The sequence below is a fragment of the Nyctibius grandis genome, chromosome 11 (assembly GCF_013368605.1).
Source record: "Nyctibius grandis isolate bNycGra1 chromosome 11, bNycGra1.pri, whole genome shotgun sequence".
Taxonomy (NCBI): domain Eukaryota; kingdom Metazoa; phylum Chordata; class Aves; order Nyctibiiformes; family Nyctibiidae; genus Nyctibius; species Nyctibius grandis.
In genome coordinates, this window is record NC_090668.1 from 1934321 (window position 1) to 1952404 (window position 18084).

The 18084-nt window shown below is 57.2% G+C and overlaps 3 protein-coding genes across 3 annotated transcripts in view; 2 read left to right on the plus strand and 1 right to left on the minus strand.

Annotated features, from left to right (window-relative positions):
• Nucleotides 1–285, minus strand: part of VDR (vitamin D receptor) — a 46920-nt gene extending 46635 nt beyond the window's left edge. Inside the window, exon 1 of the mRNA XM_068410329.1 lies at nt 203–285. The gene's annotated coding sequence lies outside the window, so the exon portion shown is untranslated. The remainder of the gene's footprint in view (nt 1–202) is intronic.
• The window catches only part of SP7 (Sp7 transcription factor), a 166544-nt gene that overhangs the window by 68215 nt on the left and 80245 nt on the right, over nt 1–18084 (plus strand). The gene's annotated exons all lie outside the window — the stretch shown is intronic.
• TMEM106C (transmembrane protein 106C) lies at nt 11935–17020 on the plus strand. Its single transcript, XM_068410332.1, has 8 exons — nt 11935–12006; nt 13271–13491; nt 13860–13923; nt 14459–14618; nt 14721–14861; nt 15083–15132; nt 15419–15472; nt 15891–17020. Exons 2-8 carry the CDS (start codon nt 13299–13301, stop codon nt 16018–16020), a joined length of 792 nt encoding a protein of 263 aa, XP_068266433.1. The 5' UTR covers nt 11935–12006; nt 13271–13298; the 3' UTR covers nt 16021–17020.

Genomic DNA, 18084 nt, shown 5'->3' on the forward strand with positions numbered 1-18084 from the left:
CAACCCAAACCAGTCTGTGATTCTATGGAACCCTTAGGAAAAGGCACAAACTTCTCAAGAGAGAGAGCAGAAAGGCATTGTGCCTTAAGAACGCCCTTTTCAACCCAACCCACGTCACCCAGCACACCAGTGCTTCCACCAAAAACCTCTGGGAACCGTGAACACGCACAGGACTTTTGTTTCAGCCAGGAGAGTCACTTACCAGTGTCCCACTGCCCAGGAAAAAAATCACAGCTCAGAAGTCACGTCAGCAGGTCCCGACGCCTTGGGCAGACAGCATGGATTCCTGGCAATGAGGAAACTGCTTTGAGATAGAGAGATAAAGGTTCCAGGTATTGTTTTTCATCACTTTTACACCCCGTTTCCATTTATTAGTAGCCAAAAGTCCCTTCCACACACGAGGTTTACACCGATACTGCCGTTAAACACCACAGATAAGGGAATTGTACTCGAGTTGCAGCTGATTCAGCAAACGAAATGAAGGTGGAAGGAGGCGAGAGCGGCACCGGTGACTGCCCTGCCGCGTCGCTCCTGCAGCTGAAGTCACCCCGAGGTCTCTGGACCACCACAGGAGACCCAGTCCCCGGCCACCACATCTGCTTCTTCAGGTCACAGCTCAGAAGCTCCATTTTAAAGCCTCCCAGAGGCTCCGACCTTCCTTATCTCCCTGGACTTTTGCTCCCCTTGTCGTTTATGCTCCTCACGCCCTGGTTTAACCGTCCCTTCCCTCTCCCAACCCCAGGGGCACAAGCTGCTGGTGTGGGCTGTCAGCAGAACACCAGCACGCAGGTCTTGTTCAACAAAAAAAAGGTACTTTTCATTTTTAAAAGAGAATAATTCAACTGGAAGGGACCTACAAGCCCAAATCAGAGGGACGCTTCCCACCATCGCTGCGTTAACCCTCAGCAGGGAATTGTAGGTCAATATATTCATTTTAAGAAGTGGTTTCGTTTGCATTTCTCTCATTTTGGGGTTATATTTTAATCCCCACCTTTGCAAAACTGTTGTCAATTAATCCCCACCGCTCGAAATCGCAGGGGTGTTTTTTTCCCCACCCCAATCTTTCTGCCTCGGTGATGCACGGCGACCACGAGCCGTTTACACACCGGTTGTGCAAGCGCCGAATCGCTCCACTGCCACCTCTTACCCAAGAGATGTCACCAGGAGGGGACCCAAAGGGGGAACCACCCCCTCGTAGCTACGGTTCGGAGTCGGGGGCAAGCAGAGCCGCTTCTGCAGGAGCTGGGGCAGACGCTGTCCGGATCACAGGTCCCTGACACCTCTGGAACCGTGATGGAGACAGATCCCCACCCAGGGCTGCTGCATCCAGCTCTGGGAGAGATCAGTCCTGCGGGATGGGGGAAACCCTGCCCAGCACCGAGACACGTCCCCACCAACGTGATATTGATACTTAGATCATCGAATGGTTTGGGTTGGAAGGGACCTTAAAGCCCATCCAGTTCCAACCCCCTGCCACGGGCAGGGACACCTTCCACCAGACCAGGTTGCTCCAAGCCCCATCCAACCTGGCCTTGAACACTGCCAGGGAGGGGGCAGCCACAGCTTCTCTGGGAAACCTGGGCCAGGGTCTCACCACCCTCACAGCAAACAATTTCTTCCCAATATCTCATCTCAATCTCCCCTCTTGCAGTTTAAAATTGTTCCCCCTCGTCCTATCACTCCATGCCCTTCTCAAAAGCCCCTCTCCAGCTTTCCTGTAGCCCCTTCAGGCGCTGGAAGGTGCTAGAAGGTCTCCCCGGAGCCTTCTCTTCTCCAGGCTGAACAGCCCCAGCTCTCTCAGCCTGTCTCCAGAGCAGAGGGGCTCCAGCCCTCTGAGCATCTCCGTGGCCTCCTCTGGACTCGCTCCAACAAGACGCTGCAAATAACACCCAGAACTGACACACTCAGACCAGTTCAGCCCCAGGACGGGACTCCTACGCGGCAGAAGCATTAATAACCAGCGGTGGGTTGTGTCTGTCCTCACACTGGGACACCAAGGTGGAGAGGAATCACAGAATCAATGAGGTTGGAAGAGCCCTCTGGGCTCATCGAGTCCAACCATGGCCCTGACACCACCATGGCAACTAGACCAGGGCACTAAGTGCCATGGCCAGTCTTGTCTTAAACCCCTCCACAGATGGTGACTCCACCACCTCCCTGGGCAGCCCCTTCCAGTGGCTAATGACCCTTGCTGAGAAGAAATGCTTCCTAATGTCCAACCTGACCCTCCCCTGGCCAAGCTTGAGGCTGTGTCCTCTTGTCCTGTCGCTGGTTGCCTGGGAGAAGAGGCCAACTCCCACCCCGCTCCACCCTCCCTTCAGGTAGCTGTAGACTGCACTAAGGTCCCCTCGGAGCCTCCTCTTCTCCAGGCTAAACACCCCCAGCTCCCTCAGCCGTTCCTCGCAGGTCAGACCCTCCAGACCCTTCCCCACCTTGGTCGCCCTCCTCTGCACTCGCTCCAACCCCTCAACATCTCTCTTGAATTGCAGGGCCCAGAACTGGACACAGCATTCAAGGTGCGGCCTCACACGGACCCACTTAAAACCACCTTTCTGATTATTCCTCTCGATGTTTCAGCATTTCACCTTCACAGGGGGGGTTCAGGCCGGACCGACTTCGCTTTGGCTCAGCGACAGCAGGTTAAAAATTATTCCTGAGCACCCACGGAGCGAGCAAGCGATCCAGCCGCTCCTCCCCAGTTAGCAATTAAAGGGAGACAGAGCCCAGATCGTCCACTTATTCTGTCTTAAGTACGTTGGGATTCAGGAAACAAACACCCAGGGAAAAAACGAACTGACCCGCAGCAAGTTCTCAGCTGATAAAAAAAAAAAACCAACCCTCTTTTTGTGCCTCACGCCTTAGTTATTCAAAATCCCGTTGTGAAATCTGGTTACAGACAAGCGTGATCTGGGGCAGACATCTGCCAACGCCTCCTGCACCTGAGCAGCCTTCCTCACCCCCCTCTTCCTCACTCTCCTTCCTCACCCTCCTCTTCCTCACTCCCTCTTCCTCACTCCCCCTTCCTCACTCCCCCTTCCTCACTCCCCCCCTTCCTCACTCCCCCCCTTCCTCACTCCCCCCCTTCCTCACTCCCCCCCTTCCTCACTCCCCCCCTTCCTCACTCCCCCCCTTCCTCACTCCCCCCCTTCCTCATTCCCCTTCCTCACCCCCCTCTCTTCCTCACTCCCCCCACTCTTCCTCACTCCCCCCACTCTTCCTCACTCCCCCCACTCTTCCTCACTCCCCCCACTCTTCCTCACCCTCCTCTTCCTCACCCTCCTCTTCCTCACTCCCCCCCTTCCTCACTCCCCCCCCTTCCTTACCCTCCTCTTCCTCACCCCCCTCTCCTCTCCCCCCCTTCCTCACCCCCTCTTCCTCATTCCCCTTCCTCACCCCCCTCTCTTCCTCACCCCCCCCACTCCTCCTCACTCCCCTTCCTCAGGGTAGTGATGCCGGAGGGACGGCCGTGCAGCCACGCACCCCCAACACGTGGCTCCCAGAGCCACCCAACCTCAGCCTGACACTTTTCCCCCCCCTCAGCCCCTAATTAAGCACATTTTCACAACACCCACCCCAAAAACCACCGGCGTAGCCGACGGCCACCGACCCGATCTGATTTGACTCGGTTTTAACCGGCTGCTTTGCAGACGAGGTTTTATTCAAATGAGTAATTACAGCCTTAACTTCCTTCCCCTAAAGCAGACAAGTTAAATATTCCTCCCTACCGTCACGGAGGCAACTCAGAGCCCTGCTCGCTCTCCGGCCGACACGGAGGAAGCACCGCCGGGCTCCCAGACACCCAGCAGATGTTCGTCTCCTTTCAAGGGGACACACGCGTCACCCCGAGATCGCCGGTGCTGCTTCAACCCAGTCCTGGGAGGAAGATGAGTCACTGCCCAGCTCGTGTGGGAGGAGAGCGCGCCGCAAAGCCAGCGCTGCCTTCCCCCGAAAAACCACTTTCTGAAGAAAATTGTAATGCTGAAAGCTCCAAAAAAAAAAAATAAATAGAGGAAGGAGCAGCTCAGCCCGGAGAACAAACCCCTCTACCTGCCCTACGCCACCCATAACCCCCCCAGCGCACTTTGGGTGCTGGGTCCTGGCCCAGGGGTGCCCTGCTTGGTGTAGGGAAAAAGAAACCCCCCTCCTCCTTTTTTTTCCCCGGTACCTTCGTTTTCTTGGTGCTGGGAAGCGGCAGCTGGAAAGATCCTGGTTGTCACACGCGACACGGCCAAGGGGATCGCTGGGGAAGTCACTGGGGAATTACAAACGAGCGCAATTAGGGCCCTGCTGGCGTTTCAGCCTGGCATTTGATATCTTTTTTCCCCCCCTCCCTTACAAAAAAGATACTTAATTGGGGGATTAAGTTTAAGATGCATTTTGAAGCTGACCATTAATCAGGCACTTGTCTGAGTCAGAGATAAGAAACAGGCTGGAAACCCTAAAACATCCCAACAGCACCCAGGTAATTCAGCTTCACAGCCCCCCCGAAAGGGTTTGGGGAGCCCCAGAGGGGGACACACAGGGATGGGACATGGGGAGAGGGGACAGGGGTGACTTCCCATGATGGGAGATGGAGGGTGAAGCTCAGGAAGGGGCTCAGGGCTGTGGAAAGGGGGGGGTTCACACCAACAAAGGGGACACGACTGGGTTCAGCTTCTCCCCATCCTCATGCTGACCCCGGGGGGAATCGCCAACCAGCCCAGAAAGGGTTAAGTCAGGCAGAATTTAGGGGGGAAGGAAAGCAACCCCCAAAACAGTCACATTCAGCCCCAAAACAGTCATATGCAGCCCCCCAGCTCCCAGCTGAACCCTCATTTCTGGACCCAGCAAGGGGTGGTCAGAGCTGAGACTGGGCAGCACTGGGGGGACCCTGACACCCCCAAAACCAGGAGCCACCCCCACAACTCACAGAGAGGCTGATAGGGACAGGGACCCCCCCCCAACCCTAAGGGGACCCCAGTTTTGGCAGGGCAAACCCTTAACAGCCCTGAGAGCCCCCAGTTGAGGGGAGACACAGGGTGTCAAGGGGGCCCACATGGACCCCCAACCTGGGTGGGGGGGGCAAACATACATAGGATTGGGAACACAGGGAGCCCCATGCCCATGTGGGACCCCAAACTGGGGAGCACACGGGGCACCGGGGGGAGCCCCAAAACCCCCACAGGACCCCCACAGCGGGGGGGGGACACACACAAGTCGGTGCACCCCCCCGACGACCCTCCAGCCGGCAGGGAGAAGGCAGAGGGCACCCATGGGTGACCCCACGCCCGTGCCCCTCTGGCCATGGGTGGCACCGGTGTTCCCCCCTCACCCCCCCATACCCCCCGGTCCATGGGGGGCACCAGGGGGCTGCCCCACGGCAACAGCTGCCCCCCCCCAGTCGGTGCCACCCGTGCCCCAGTAACTACCGGAGCCACAGGCACCCCCAAGACCCGGCCCACGGCGGGCACTGAGCAGAGCCCCCCCAGGTGCCCCCAACCCAGCCCCGGTACCTGCACTCCCGGCGCTGCCACCCCCTCCCTCCCCCCCACCGTCCCGGAGCCGCCTTTAACGGGAACCGGCCGACCCCACGCCCCGCCCCTCGCTTAAGCCACGCCCCCTCCTCTAGGCCACGCCCCCTCCCCCGCCAATGCCAGCGCAGCACCTCCGCGGCACCGCCCCCCCCGCGCGGGGGCGGGCCCGCGCTGGCTCCGCCCACCAACACCATATAAGGTCTGCGCTGCTCGAGTCCCCGCCCACTAGGGGGCGTGGCTGGGAGGGGCTGGCGGGAGAGCGCACGTGGCTGCGCGCCCCTGCGGGGGGGGCCCCCCCCGGTGCTGCCCGACCCCAACCGCAGCGACCCCCCCTGCCCAGCCCGGCCCCTGCCTGCTGCCGCCCCCCTCCTGCGGCTGTGGGGAGCCCCGTGCTCTGCCAGGGGCTGAGGGGGGTCGGGGTGCCCCTGCCGGGGGCTTTTGGGGGGCACAGCCCCTGCAGAAAGCCCAGTGGGCTGAGGAGACTTATCCATTTCCTACTGGTGTGTGGTGAGTCGCTTACTGGGATGGGGCAAACACCACCAGTACAATAGTGCCCCCCCCCAGCTCTCCCCAGCAAACTGTCTCCCTGTGGCATCGGGTCCCAGCACCTTTGGGGTGTCCCCACCATGTTTCACATCGAATCACAGACCGGTTTGGGTGGGAAGGGACCTTAAAGCCCATCTTGTTCCAACCCCCCGCCACGGGCAGGGACACCTTCCACCAGACCAGGTTGCTCCAAGCCCCATCCAACCTGGCCTTGAACACTGCCAGGGAGGGGGCAGCCACAGCTTCTCTGGGCAGCCTGGGCCAGGCTCTCACCACCCTCACAGCAAACAATTTCTTCCCAATATCTCATCTCAATCTCCCCTCTTTCAGTTTAAAACCAGAAGAGCCCAGCAAATCCCACGGCTGTGTAAGCCAGACGGAGGGTGTTTGCCAGGTGGTGAATGCGGGAGCGTTCCCAAGTGCGTGGCAGCTTGTTACGTAAAAATGCGGAAGGGAAGTGGCCTCTGAACTGCCTCCAGCCCTGGGGACGGAGCTCTGCAACCCCTGGACTTCCAGGAGACACCAGAGCGAAGGTGGAAGCCAACGGCATCCTGGGCTGCATCCCCAGCAGCGTGGCCAGCAGGGCGAGGGAGGGGATTCTGCCCCTCTGCTCTGCTCTCGCGAGGCCCCCCCTGCAGTGCTGCGTCCTCTGGGGCCCCCAACATCAGAAGGACACGGAGCTGTTGGAGTGAGTCCAGAGGAGGCCACGAAGATGCTCAGAGGGCTGGAGCCCCTCTGCTCTGGAGACAGACTGAGAGAGCTGGGGCTGTTCAGCCTGGAGAAGAGAAGGCTCTGGGGAGACCTCCTAGCACCTTCCAGCACCTGAAGGGGCTACAGGAAAGCTGGAGAGGGGCTTTTGCCAAGGGCATGGAGTGATGGGATGAGGGGAACGGTTTTAAAGTGAAAGAGGGGAGATTGAGATGAGATATTGGGAAGAAATTGTTTGCTGTGAGGGTGGTGAGACCCTGGCCCAGGCTGCCCAGAGAAGCTGTGGCTGCCCCCTCCCTGGCAGTGTTCAAGGGCAGGTTGGATGGGGCTTGGAGCAACCTGGGCTGGTGGAAGGTGTCTGGTGGAAGGGGTTGGGACTGGATGGGCTTTAAGGTCCCTTCCAACCCAAACCAGGCTGTGATTCTATGATTTTTAGGAGGACACTCGAGAGACCTGCCACCATGCACTGCAAAACCTGATTACAGCCTTGAGAGCGTTCTCATTTTTTGTGACGCTTAGATCACGTTAAGGGCAAGAGATGTTGGTTCATCCTCTGCCTCCAGACTAGAGGCAGCATCAGCGAGGGTCTCGGCACAGCTTCCAAGTGCCGAAGCCATGTGTGACCAAGGGTGGGCAGGTTCCCGGCAGAGTCGTGGCTGTTTGCAGACTTCGGGTTGCTCCGGTCGGCCCCGCAGCCACCCTCGTTGCCCACGGCTTCACAAACCAAGCCCAGGCAAAGCCCTCGCGGGTCTGGGGACTGAGGACCCGCAGGACACTTGGGTTCTGTTGCTCCTGTGGGACCTGGTGGTGTTTGGGACAACGCAACCAGCTCAGGTCACAAGTCCTGACCTTGACCACCCAAAATCCCGTTGTCGGTGACATGAGTCAGACCCGGAGCACGGGGGTTTGGGCTGAGGCGGTTCGGCCAGTGTCGCAGCCCCAACGTGAAGCTGCTCCATCCCGTACTCACATTACACCCCCAGGCTGAAAAACTCGGCGTGTTTGGCAATTTTTTCCCCTTTCCATCCTGAAAAAACCCATCCGGGCTGCGGCCATCAGCGACGTTGAATAAACCAGCAAGAAATACTTCAAGAAAGCCCCCGCGTGATGCTCCCAGGGTTTATTAAGTGCCCCCTAAACCCAAAATCCCCGGAGAAAATGAGCCCCCGAGCGAGGCAGACGGCAATCACCGCCCCGCAGCTGCGATCACCGAGTTCAACAGCTCTCATCTGCGTGGGGGAAAGCGTTTCGCTAACCGTTTTCAAATGGATTTAATGAGGCCAAGGAGAGAAAACAACGTCTGGGAAGAAACCGGGGAGTTCATCAGAGCCAGTTTAGCGGCGCAGAACTTTTTCGGGAGGGTGGGGAGCGGGCTGCGGATGGGCCCGGGGTGACTTTGCTGCACGTATCCATCCCAAAGCCGTTGATTTTGACCATTGCGGGTGTTTAGATGTCAAAATAGACCCCAAACCTTGGCGCAGCGGGTGCCCCGCTGACCTGGCCTTGCCTGGACCCGTGCGACGTGCTCCTCAACCCCATAAAAAAATCCCTCTCCTGCCAAACCCACCTTTTCCCGCAGCAGGGTTTATGCCCCAAGCTATGGGGAAGGCTCGCAGCTGATAAGAGGTTTAATTTGCTGCCTCTAACATGACCTGTGGTGGTTATAGCTGTTTTCCAGCAGCTCTCCTGCTGCTTTTTCCTCCCCTCGATCCACCTCGCACGAGGGAATCGGGGCCAAATCCTGGCGCCGCTCTGCTCCCCATCGCGTCCCCAGTGCTCAAAGGGTTGAGGTCAACGGCTCGATGTCCAAGTGGGGACCAGTGAGGGGCGGCGTCCCTCAGGGGTCTGTACTGGGACCAGTGCTGTTGAACATCTTTGTTGGTGACATGGATGGTGGGATTGAGTGTGTCCACAGCAAGTTTGGGGACGACACCGAGCTGTGTGGTGCGGTGACACGCTGGAGGGAAGGGGTGACATCCAGAGGGACGTGGACAGGCTGGAGAGCTGGGCCTGTGCGAACTGCATGAAGCTCAATAAGGCCAAGTGCAAGGTCCTGCACGTGGGTCAGGGCGATCCCAAGCACAAACACAGGCTGGGTGGAGAATGGATTGAGGGCAGCCCTGAGGAGAAGGACTTGGGGGTGATGGGTGACGAGAAGCTCAACACGAGCTGGCAACGTGCGCTCGCAGCCCAGAAAGCCAACTGTGTCCTGGGCTGCATCCCCAGCAGCGTGGCCAGCAGGGCGAGGGAGGGGATTCTGCCCCTCTGCTCCGCTCTCGGGAGACCCCCCCTGCAGTGCTGCGTCCAGCTCTGGGGCCCCCAACAGCAGAAGGACACGGAGCTGTTGGAGCGAGTCCAGAGGAGGCCACGGAGATGCTCAGAGGGCTGGAGCACCTCTGCTGTGGAGACAGGCTGAGAGAGTTGGGGCTGTTCAGCCTGGACCTTCTAGCACCTTCCAGTGCCTGAAGGGGCTACAAGAAAGCTGGAGAGTGACTTTTGACAAGGGCATGGAGTGATAAGACGAGGGGGAACAGTTTTAAACTGCAAGAGGGGAGATTGAGATGAGATATTGGGAAGAAATTGTTTGCTGTGAGGGTGGTGAGAGCCTGGCCCAGGTTGCCCAGAGAAGCTGTGGCTGCCCCCTCCCTGGCAGTGTTCAAGGGCAGGTTGGATGGGGCTTGGAGCAACCTGGTCTGGTGGAAGGTGTCCCTGCCCGTGGCAGGGGGTTGGAACGAGATGGGCTTTAAGGTCCCTTCCAACCCAAACCAGTCTGTGATTGTATGACTTGCGCATCCTCTGGAGTGGAGCCGTGCGCATGGGCTGTGAAATCCCTCCTGCGCAGGAGCCAGAGGTGCAGGAGGATTTAATTCTCGTACGATGCCCCGTCCCGCTCCCCTGTCCCCCCCCTGATCCTCTGGGCCCGGAGCCGCCTCTCCCGGGGGTGACTTGGGCGACTTGGGCGCTTGCTCCATCCCCCGGGGTACAGCTTGGCCCCCCCATCCCTGCTGGCTTTGGGGGAGAAACCTCACACTTTTGGGTTTAAAACAGGGAGAAAAGGGATTTAGCTCAGGACACAACATGGCAAGAGGGGCTGGGGGCGGGGGGGCTGCTGCGGGGTTTTGCACCGATGATTTTGGGGGGTGGCTTCTTCCCCCCCAGCTCTGGGGATTCTCTGTTGTCTAATATAAGGTTGAGCTCGCTCAGCAGCCCGTCCCCAGGGGGCTCGGTGCGGGTTTCCCCCCTCCACATCCCCTCTCAACGCGCCATTTGCAGCATCCATCCATCCACATGAGCCAAATCCTGCACCCAGCACCTTCCTGGGGCGTGCGACCACCATCATGGGGGCAACGGGAGACGCACAGCCCACAATTAGGCAATTAGGGGGTGGCAATTAATGCAGGAGGCTGGGGGGGAGCCTCCTTCTCCCTGACATTTTGCTCCTGGGAAGGAGAGAATAAATGATCCAGAAAGTTTCCATCGTGAGAGCAGCTCTGACGACGCCGGCGTGCGGGAGGCGTCTGCCTCCGGAGCACGCGGGGCCGGTGGGAATGTTTAATTTTTGCCGTAAACTTTATTTTGATGGTTTGGGCGATTATGAAGGGGAAGGAATTTATTTTTCCACTCAGCTCTCACGTTTATTGCAGCGGAAAAAAAAAGTAAAACCCCACCAGCATTTGTACAGGAGAAGACTTATTTAATAAATGTTAATTCAAATGAAGCGTTTTCGCTTGCTGCTGTCCTGGAGCCATCGAGGCGGGGGGTGGTGGGAGGAAAAGGCTGGTTTGGACTTTTTTTCCCCCAAAATGTAGAGGTTTAGAAACACTCAAGATGCTGCGTTGCATCAGGGCCGGGGTGTGGGGTGCTAGGGGTGATGCTGGGCTGAACTGGCCGCAGCAGCGGGGCCTCGGAGCTGTAAAATTGGGGGGAAAAAAGAAAAGAAATAAAAATATCAGGAGAGTTGGGGAGGGGATGATAAAGGAGATGGAGCAAAGATCAAGAGTCCGGTGCTGCCGTCGTGAGGGCGGAGATCCCGCAGGGCTGGTTTGGGGGAGGAACTGGGGGGAACTGGGGGGGATTGGGGGGAACTGCGGGGAATTGGGGGGAATTGGGAGGAATTGGGGGGATTGGGGGGAATTAGGGGGAATGGGGTGTGGGAGGCCTCCGTACTGGGACGAGGGCCCTCACAGTGGTGTGGGAGGGCTCCATACTGGGACGGGGTGCCCTCATACTGGTGTGTGTGGGTTCTGTACTGGGACAGGTGCCCTTGTAGTGGTATGGGAGAGCTCTATACCGGGACAGAGACCCTCATACTGGTGTAGGAAAGCTCTGTACCAGGAGGGGTGCCCTGATACTGGTGTGTGTGGGTTCCGCACTGGGACAGGTGCCCTTGTAGCGGTATGGGAGGGCTCTATACTGGCATGGGGGCCCTCATAGTGGTGTGGAAAGGCTCATACTGGGACGCAGGCCCTGATAATGGTGGTGAGGGGCTCTGTACTGGGATGGGGACCCTCATACTGGTGTGGAAGGGTTCATACTGGGACGAGGGCCCTGCACACTGGGGCGTCGGGGCTCCATACTGGGTCAGGTGCCCTCACACTGGTGGGGACGGGCCCATACTGGGACGGGGGCCCTCATACTGGTGTGTGAAGGGTCCATACTGGGTCGGGTACCCTCATACTGTTTGGTGCGGCCCCATACTGGTCCCACTGCCTCCTTACTGGTGCCCCCCCCCGCGCATGCGCGCTCTGCCCCCCCCCCCGGCCCGGCCCATGCGCATGCGCGGGCAGGGAGCGGCGCACCGCGCAGTGCGCATGCGCGCTGGGACACGCCCACCTAGTTTATCCCGCCCCCGCGGGGACACCCCCCCCGCGCAGCTCCAGCGCATGCGCACCGCTGGCCACGCCCCTCAGCCTCGCCGGAGGGGTGGGGTCATGGGCACCGCCTCTCTGCGGTTCGGCGCATGCGCACTGAGGGGAGGGGCACGCCCGGGCGGGGCAGTTCGTCACGGCGAGGCGGTGCCCTCAAAGCCCCGCCCATTCCCCCCCCCTCGTGGGTGGGGCAGCCCCCGCGGTGACGAAACGCCCCGCCCGGGCGTGTATTGGGCGGAGCGTTAGCGGGGGGCGTGGCTATGCGGAGGGGCGGGGCGAGGGCGGGGCTCCGCCCACCGCGCCCACCGCCTCCTCGCGGCGTTGTCATAGCGACGGCGGCTGCGCGGGTGGAAGCGAGGCTGCGGCGGCGGGTCTGAGGGGTCGCGCTGGGCCGGGGGCTATGGGGGGGCTTTTGGGGGTGTCCCTCGCGGGGGTGGTGGGGGACAGGCCCCTGTGGGGTTGTTTGAGGGGAGTGTTCCTATTTGGGGGGGGTCTGGGGGGTGGTGGGTCTCTGGGGGGGGGTGTTTGGGGGAGCAGGTGGGCCGCTGTGGGGTTGGTGTTGGGGTACAGGCCCCTGTGGGGTTGTTTGAGGGAGATATTCCTATTTGGGGGGGGGTCTGAGGGGCGGTGGGTCTCTGGGGGCCTGTTTTGGAGGGGGGCAGGTGGGCCACTGTGGGGTTGGTGTCAGGGGACAGGCCCGTGTGGGGTTGTTTGAGGGGAGTATTCCTGGTTTGGGGGGGGTCTGGGGGGCGGTGGGTCTCTGGGGGGGGGTGTTTGGGGGGTAGGTGGGCCCCTGTGGGGTTGGTGTCAGGGGACAGGCCCCTGTGGGGTTGTTTGAGGGGGATATTCCTATTTGGGGGGGGTCTGGGGGGCGGTGGGTCTCTGGGGGGGTGTTTGGAGGGGCAGGTGGGCCCCTGTGGGGAGGGTGTTGGGGTACAGGCCCCTGTGGGGTTGTTTGAGGAGGATATTCCTATTTGGGGGGGGGGTCTGGGGGGCGGTGGGTCTCTGGGGGGTGGGGGGGTGTTTGGGGGAGCAGGTGGGCCCCTGTGAGGAGGGTGTTGAGGGACAGGCCCCTGTGGGGTTGTTTGAGGGGAGTGTTCCTCTCTGGGAGGGGCTGAGGGACAGTGGGTCTCTGTGTGGGAGGTGTTTTGGGGAGGGGTCCTGGGGAGGGGGGGTGTTGGGGGGGGCTGGTGTGTCTCTTTTTTGGGGGTGGGGGTTGTCTAAGAAGGTATGGCTGGGGAGGAGGGGTATGTCTCTCCTTTGGGGGGGTCCTGGGGGGTGTAGGTCTGTCTCTGTGGAGGTTGTTGGCTTCTTGGGGGATGTCGGGAGGGGTGTCTCTGTTTTGAGGGGCTGTCTGGAAATGAGCCTCTTTGAGGTGCCTCGAAGTAGGGTGTCTCTTTTGGTAGGGTGCTGGGGAGTCACCCCTGGGGGGGGGGGCTCTCTGTGGTGGGTGTTGGACCCCTGGGAGGGTGGCTCTATGTAGGGGTGTTTCTCTAAGGGGTGTTGGGGTGGGTTTCTGGGGGAAGCAGGTTGTTCCCTTTGTCCCTGTAGTTCAGAGGAGGGTTTTCTTGTTGGCCAGAAGCAGGTTGAAAATCTATTTAATGACCAGGGCTGCTCTTGCTGCCTCTGTCACAGGTTACGTGGCTTTTCTCCAGCAGCAGCGATGGGTTCTGTGCTTTCCCCCTCCGTTAATAACGCTGCCTCCAGGCAGAGCAAGAAGGTTCAGCGTAACAATGATGACGTACTCGATAGCCAAGACCGTGTGGAAGACATTGCCAAGTTTCCGTACGTTGAATTCACGGGTCAGGACAGCATCACCTGTCCCACTTGCCAAGGCACTGGCTGCATTCCCACAGGTGACTGCTCCTCTCGGGCTTAAATACAGAAAGAAAACGTTGTTTATTTACATGAGCAACGTTCACAGAATCACAGACTGGTTTGGGTTGGGAGGGACCTTAAAGCCCACCTCGTTCCAACCCCCCGCCACGGGCAGGGACACCTTCCACCAGCCCAGGTTGCTCCAAGCCCCATCCAGCCTGGCCTTGAACACTGCCAGGGAGGGGGCAGCCACAGCTTCTCTGGGCAACCTGGGCCAGTGTCTCACCACCCTCACAGGGAAGAATTTCTTCCTCATATCTCATCTCAATCTCCCCTCTTTCAGTTTAAAACCATTTAAGACCTGGTGTGCATATGGAATTGGTAACGTGTTCCTTTTGCTTTCCAGAGCAGGTAAATGAGTTGGTGGCTCTGATACCCTACAGTGACCAACGGCTTCGTCCGCAGAGAACGTAAGTGTGTAGTAAGAGAGTAACTCCATCTTTGCAAAGAGCAAACAGGGCTCTTCTGTCCTTTATTGCTACAACTAAATGCTTCACCCGCTCTGCAGCCTCTCCTTCATCTAGTGGTTTGTTTTCATCCAAGTGTGCCAACAAATACAATTTAACGTGTAACTTTAAATACTTCCCCTGAAATCCCACTGTGGGATGACCGTGGAAACAATGATCCTACTCACACCCTTCATCCCTTTGCTGAAGCTTTTAGACAGAAACTGCCTTACCAACAGCGAAAATACTGGACTGAAAACACCATGGGGGCAAAAATGATTCGTTGGTTACTCATTACCAAACAATAAACTGTTTAAAGGGTGACGGTTTTGAGCAGTTTCAGATATCGAAAGCGTTAGAGCAGCACTTCTGTGTCTCTTCTGGGGAAGAACAAACACGTGGTGTTTGCTGGCTGGGTTGGGTTTCGGACACAAGGTCTCTTGCAGCTGCAGATGCTGTGTCAGGGCAAAGGAGGTGACCCCTTCCCTGCCTCTTCCAGGAAGCTCTATGTCCTGCTGTCGGTGCTGCTCTGCCTGCTGATATCAGGGCTGGTGGTTTTCTTCCTGTTCCCACACTCTGTCCTGGTAGAGGACGACGGTATTAAAGTGGTTCGGGTTTGGTTCGACAAGAAGAACTCCGTCATCATTCTTGCCATCACGGTAAAGCTTTTGTGTGTCTGTGTTCCTGATGGCAATAAATTCCGTGTGGAGCGGCCAGGAAGGTCGCTGCTACTCACCTCTCCCCCTCCTCTCTCCATCCAGGCCACCTTACGGATCAGGAACTCCAACTTCTACTCGGTGACGGTGACCAGCCTGACTAGCAGGGTGCAGTACATGAACACTGTGGTGGGATCCCAGCAGATCACCAACGTCTCCAGCATCCAGCCACGGAGAGACAAACTGGTATTCATCTTTCATTGCGCTCGTAGTATAAGCATCACCAAATCAAGTGTGAAACCTGCGAGTTAACTTGATGGTGGCCCATCTATACCTTAAAGCCTTGCTTGGCAAGATAATCTCATGGCTAAATTAGTCTGTGCTTTATGCTGAAAGGCAACGGAAGGTAGGAAGTACTCTGAAAGGGGCACTCAAGTTGCATGTGAATATATTTTTATTTTTTACAGGTGAATTTCACTGTGAAGGCGGAGCTGGGTGGATCCTTATCCTATGTGTAGTAAGGATTTACAACTCTTTGTATATAGCTGGGGAAGAGGGTGGGTTTAAGCTGCTTTGATTAGAATTTGCTCTGGAAATGACTTGTTTGCTGCTAGCTTCTTGGAAAGTAACTGTTTGCTAGAAATGACTTGAAAGGCTGCTTTGTCGGGATGTTGTGACGTGGTTTTTGGACCGTGTCTCAGGTTGAGTTAGAGCCAAAGGGGAAAAATATCACCAGAAGATACCGAGAAACGCGTGTGTCTCTGCAACCCTGCTTAGCCCTGTGCTCTTTTGGTGTCTTCCAGTTTCTTTTGCACGTTTCCCAAGGTGAAGGTACACAACATCGTGATCTTCATGAGGTGGGTGGTTCTCTGCTCGGCTCCTGACTCAAAGGGGAATTGCTGCCACAGCAAATCTAGGGTACACGAAGAAAATCCCGCTTGGCAAGCGCCCCAGCCCGCTTCACTGTGTCAGCTTTTAATCCAGGCTGGTTGACACAGTTGGGTGAAATGTAAGATAGAGAGGGGAAGACACCAGCTTGCTCCACGCTGAGCTTTCACGTGAGGGGTGGGGTGCTCCAGGGGCTGCGCTCGCCAGCTCTGTGTATCCCTGCCCGCTGCAGCGAGCCATCTTAAGCAAAAATCTGAGAGGATCTGCAGCTTTTGAGGGGGAAGAGGAGTTGTGATGAGTATAGAACCTGCTGGGGATTTTAATTTTGATAGAGGGATTGCTGTCGTGGGTCCTGTCCCCACTAAACTGCTCTTCCCCCCTTCCCAGGACATCGGTGAAGCTCTCGTACATCGGCCACGTGACGCAGAGCGCTTTGGAAACGTACCATTACGTGGATTGCAGCACCAACTCCACGGCTGCCCAGGAACCCCTGCCTCTGCTCTCCTCCTCGACGTGAGGCGCAGCCAAAGCCGAGAGCGAGCCCTGAGGGTGCAGCTGAGGCTTTCTGTGGGCGGATGGATTTCTAGAAGGGGACCAGGAGCTTTCAAATGGAAGCAGAGGGGATCGCGAGTGACTTTGGTGGGAGATGTTTGGAAGCTCTGGGTCCCTTTTGTGCTCTTCCACATGCTGCTGGCCACGAAACCCACTGCAGAGGGTGTTCATGTGCCAGCACACAGGTCCCTTCCCAAAGTCGGGGTCCTGCAGGGCCTGCCTTCCTCCTCAGTTCCCAAGAACTAGTTTTTGGTCGGGAAACTGGACTTTCATGCTTTGGGGTCTGAAGATCTCAAAGATTTCGAGTTGACTTTTGCAGCTTAGCTCTGTGTCAGGGTAAAAGAATTAATTCTGTGCAATTAATCTATTCCACTTTTGTTCAGTGGCGGCGTATCGCTGGCTTGTTTCAAAGCCGGGCTTGATAAAAAGGGATAGTTCTGGTAAGGAACACACAGATAAGGCTCCCCCCTTAGGAGGGAAAGGAATGGAAACCTTCACAACGTGCTTTCTCTGCGCAGATTTTGTTTGCTGGCAGCTGAGGCCACCTACAGCAAACTGATACCAAACTGCTGCGGTCTCAAGCAGCCTTGGGGACGTGCCCCTGTGAATCAGACCTTCCTCTTCCTCCACGCACGGCTCTGAACCTTCCTCTCCCCCCTGTTGGCTGCGGGGTCTCTGGGGTTTCAACAGGGAACTCGTAGCTCGGTGTTGCTTTGTACTCGTGCAGGATTTCGTTCTGCTTCTGCCCTTTGTAGTCTCTCTGGAACTCGATCTCTCCAGCTGCCCTCGTGTCCTCTCCGCCTGCACCGACGCCTTTCTCTGCCTGTTGGACGTGAGGTTGTGTGAGAGCGTGTGTGTGTGGAAACAAAGCGCAGGTAAAGGCTACGAGGGAAACATATTGTGATTTTTGAAGGACACAGATCTGTGTGAGTGTGAAATAAAAACACTCCTTGCTTTTTTAAGAAGTGGCGTTTCTGCCTCTAAAACTAAATTCTACTTATTAAAGCTGAGTTGTATGTTACTGCGCAGCGTCCTTTGTGGGAACAAAACCTCTGGGTCGCTCCTGGGGAAGCAAAGCTTTGTCCTAGAGTTTAGTGCTCTGCGTTGTGGCTAGTATTGTGTCATCTTCAGTATAAACTACCTATTCTCTTGGTGATGATTTTTTGGGGAATGAGGGGCTGAGACACTCAACCAGGAGCAGCAAAGAGGCTGGGACCAGGGTCACCGACCCCACTTCGGTGGCCATCACGCTGCACAGTCCCTGGTGATCTCGGTCACGAGCTTCTCAGACAACTTTCGTAACCTTCCCAATTTATGATGAGTTGAACTTTCTTTTTTAAGGAAAATGAGGAAATCACAAACTTTTGCTCTTTAGCCATCTCGTTTCCTGAGCTTCCTCCCTCTCACAGCCTTGTGGTGCTCAGTCCTGGCTGATCTGGGGGTGCCACAGCCTCCTGCTCCCCAACATCACCTTTCCCACCCGTGTCTTTATCTTTAGCTGCAGCCCCCAAGATAACCCACCCTCTCCTGCTCCTCAAAGCCTGCTGGGGATGGGGTTTGCTTTTAACTGGGTGATTTTTTTGGGGGCAGGGGCTCATGGGATGCCCACAGCAGGAGCCCTAAACCTGCTGCTTGGCTGAACAGGAGAAAGGCTTTGCCCCAAATTACTTGTCTGGCAGCGGTGAGCCAGAGCACTAATAATTAAGGATGCCCTCCGGGTCATGTGGCAAAGCACTTGGCCTTTTAAAGGGCATTTTTACTTTGAAAATCCTTCCTAATCCTCCAATCCTTTTTAATGAATTTCTTCTGCCAACATTGGGTTGGTGTTTTCTTTCACAGGTCCTGCAGAGGCTGCCTCAGGTGCTTGGGCAGGAGCTGTTGCTGCTGCATCGCCAGCTGTGAGCATTTAAAATAGAGATGAGGGCCCTGAAGTAGCATTTTTAAAAGGGTTTTTAAAAATCCTTTAAAGTTGTAATTTCTCTTAATGAAAAACTGCGGTGCCGTGCTACCCATGGATGCAAAAACCAGA

Excerpts from the sequence above, each read along its gene's own strand:
- TMEM106C (XM_068410332.1), top strand. The coding sequence starts at position 13,299 with ATGGGTTCTGTGCTTTCCCCCTCCGTTAATAACGCTGCCTCCAGGCAG. Across the intron at positions 13,492-13,859 it reads CACTGGCTGCATTCCCACAG|AGCAGGTAAATGAGTTGGTG; the intron begins GTGACTGCTCCT and ends TTTGCTTTCCAG. Across the intron at positions 13,924-14,458 it reads CGGCTTCGTCCGCAGAGAAC|GAAGCTCTATGTCCTGCTGT; the intron begins GTAAGTGTGTAG and ends TGCCTCTTCCAG.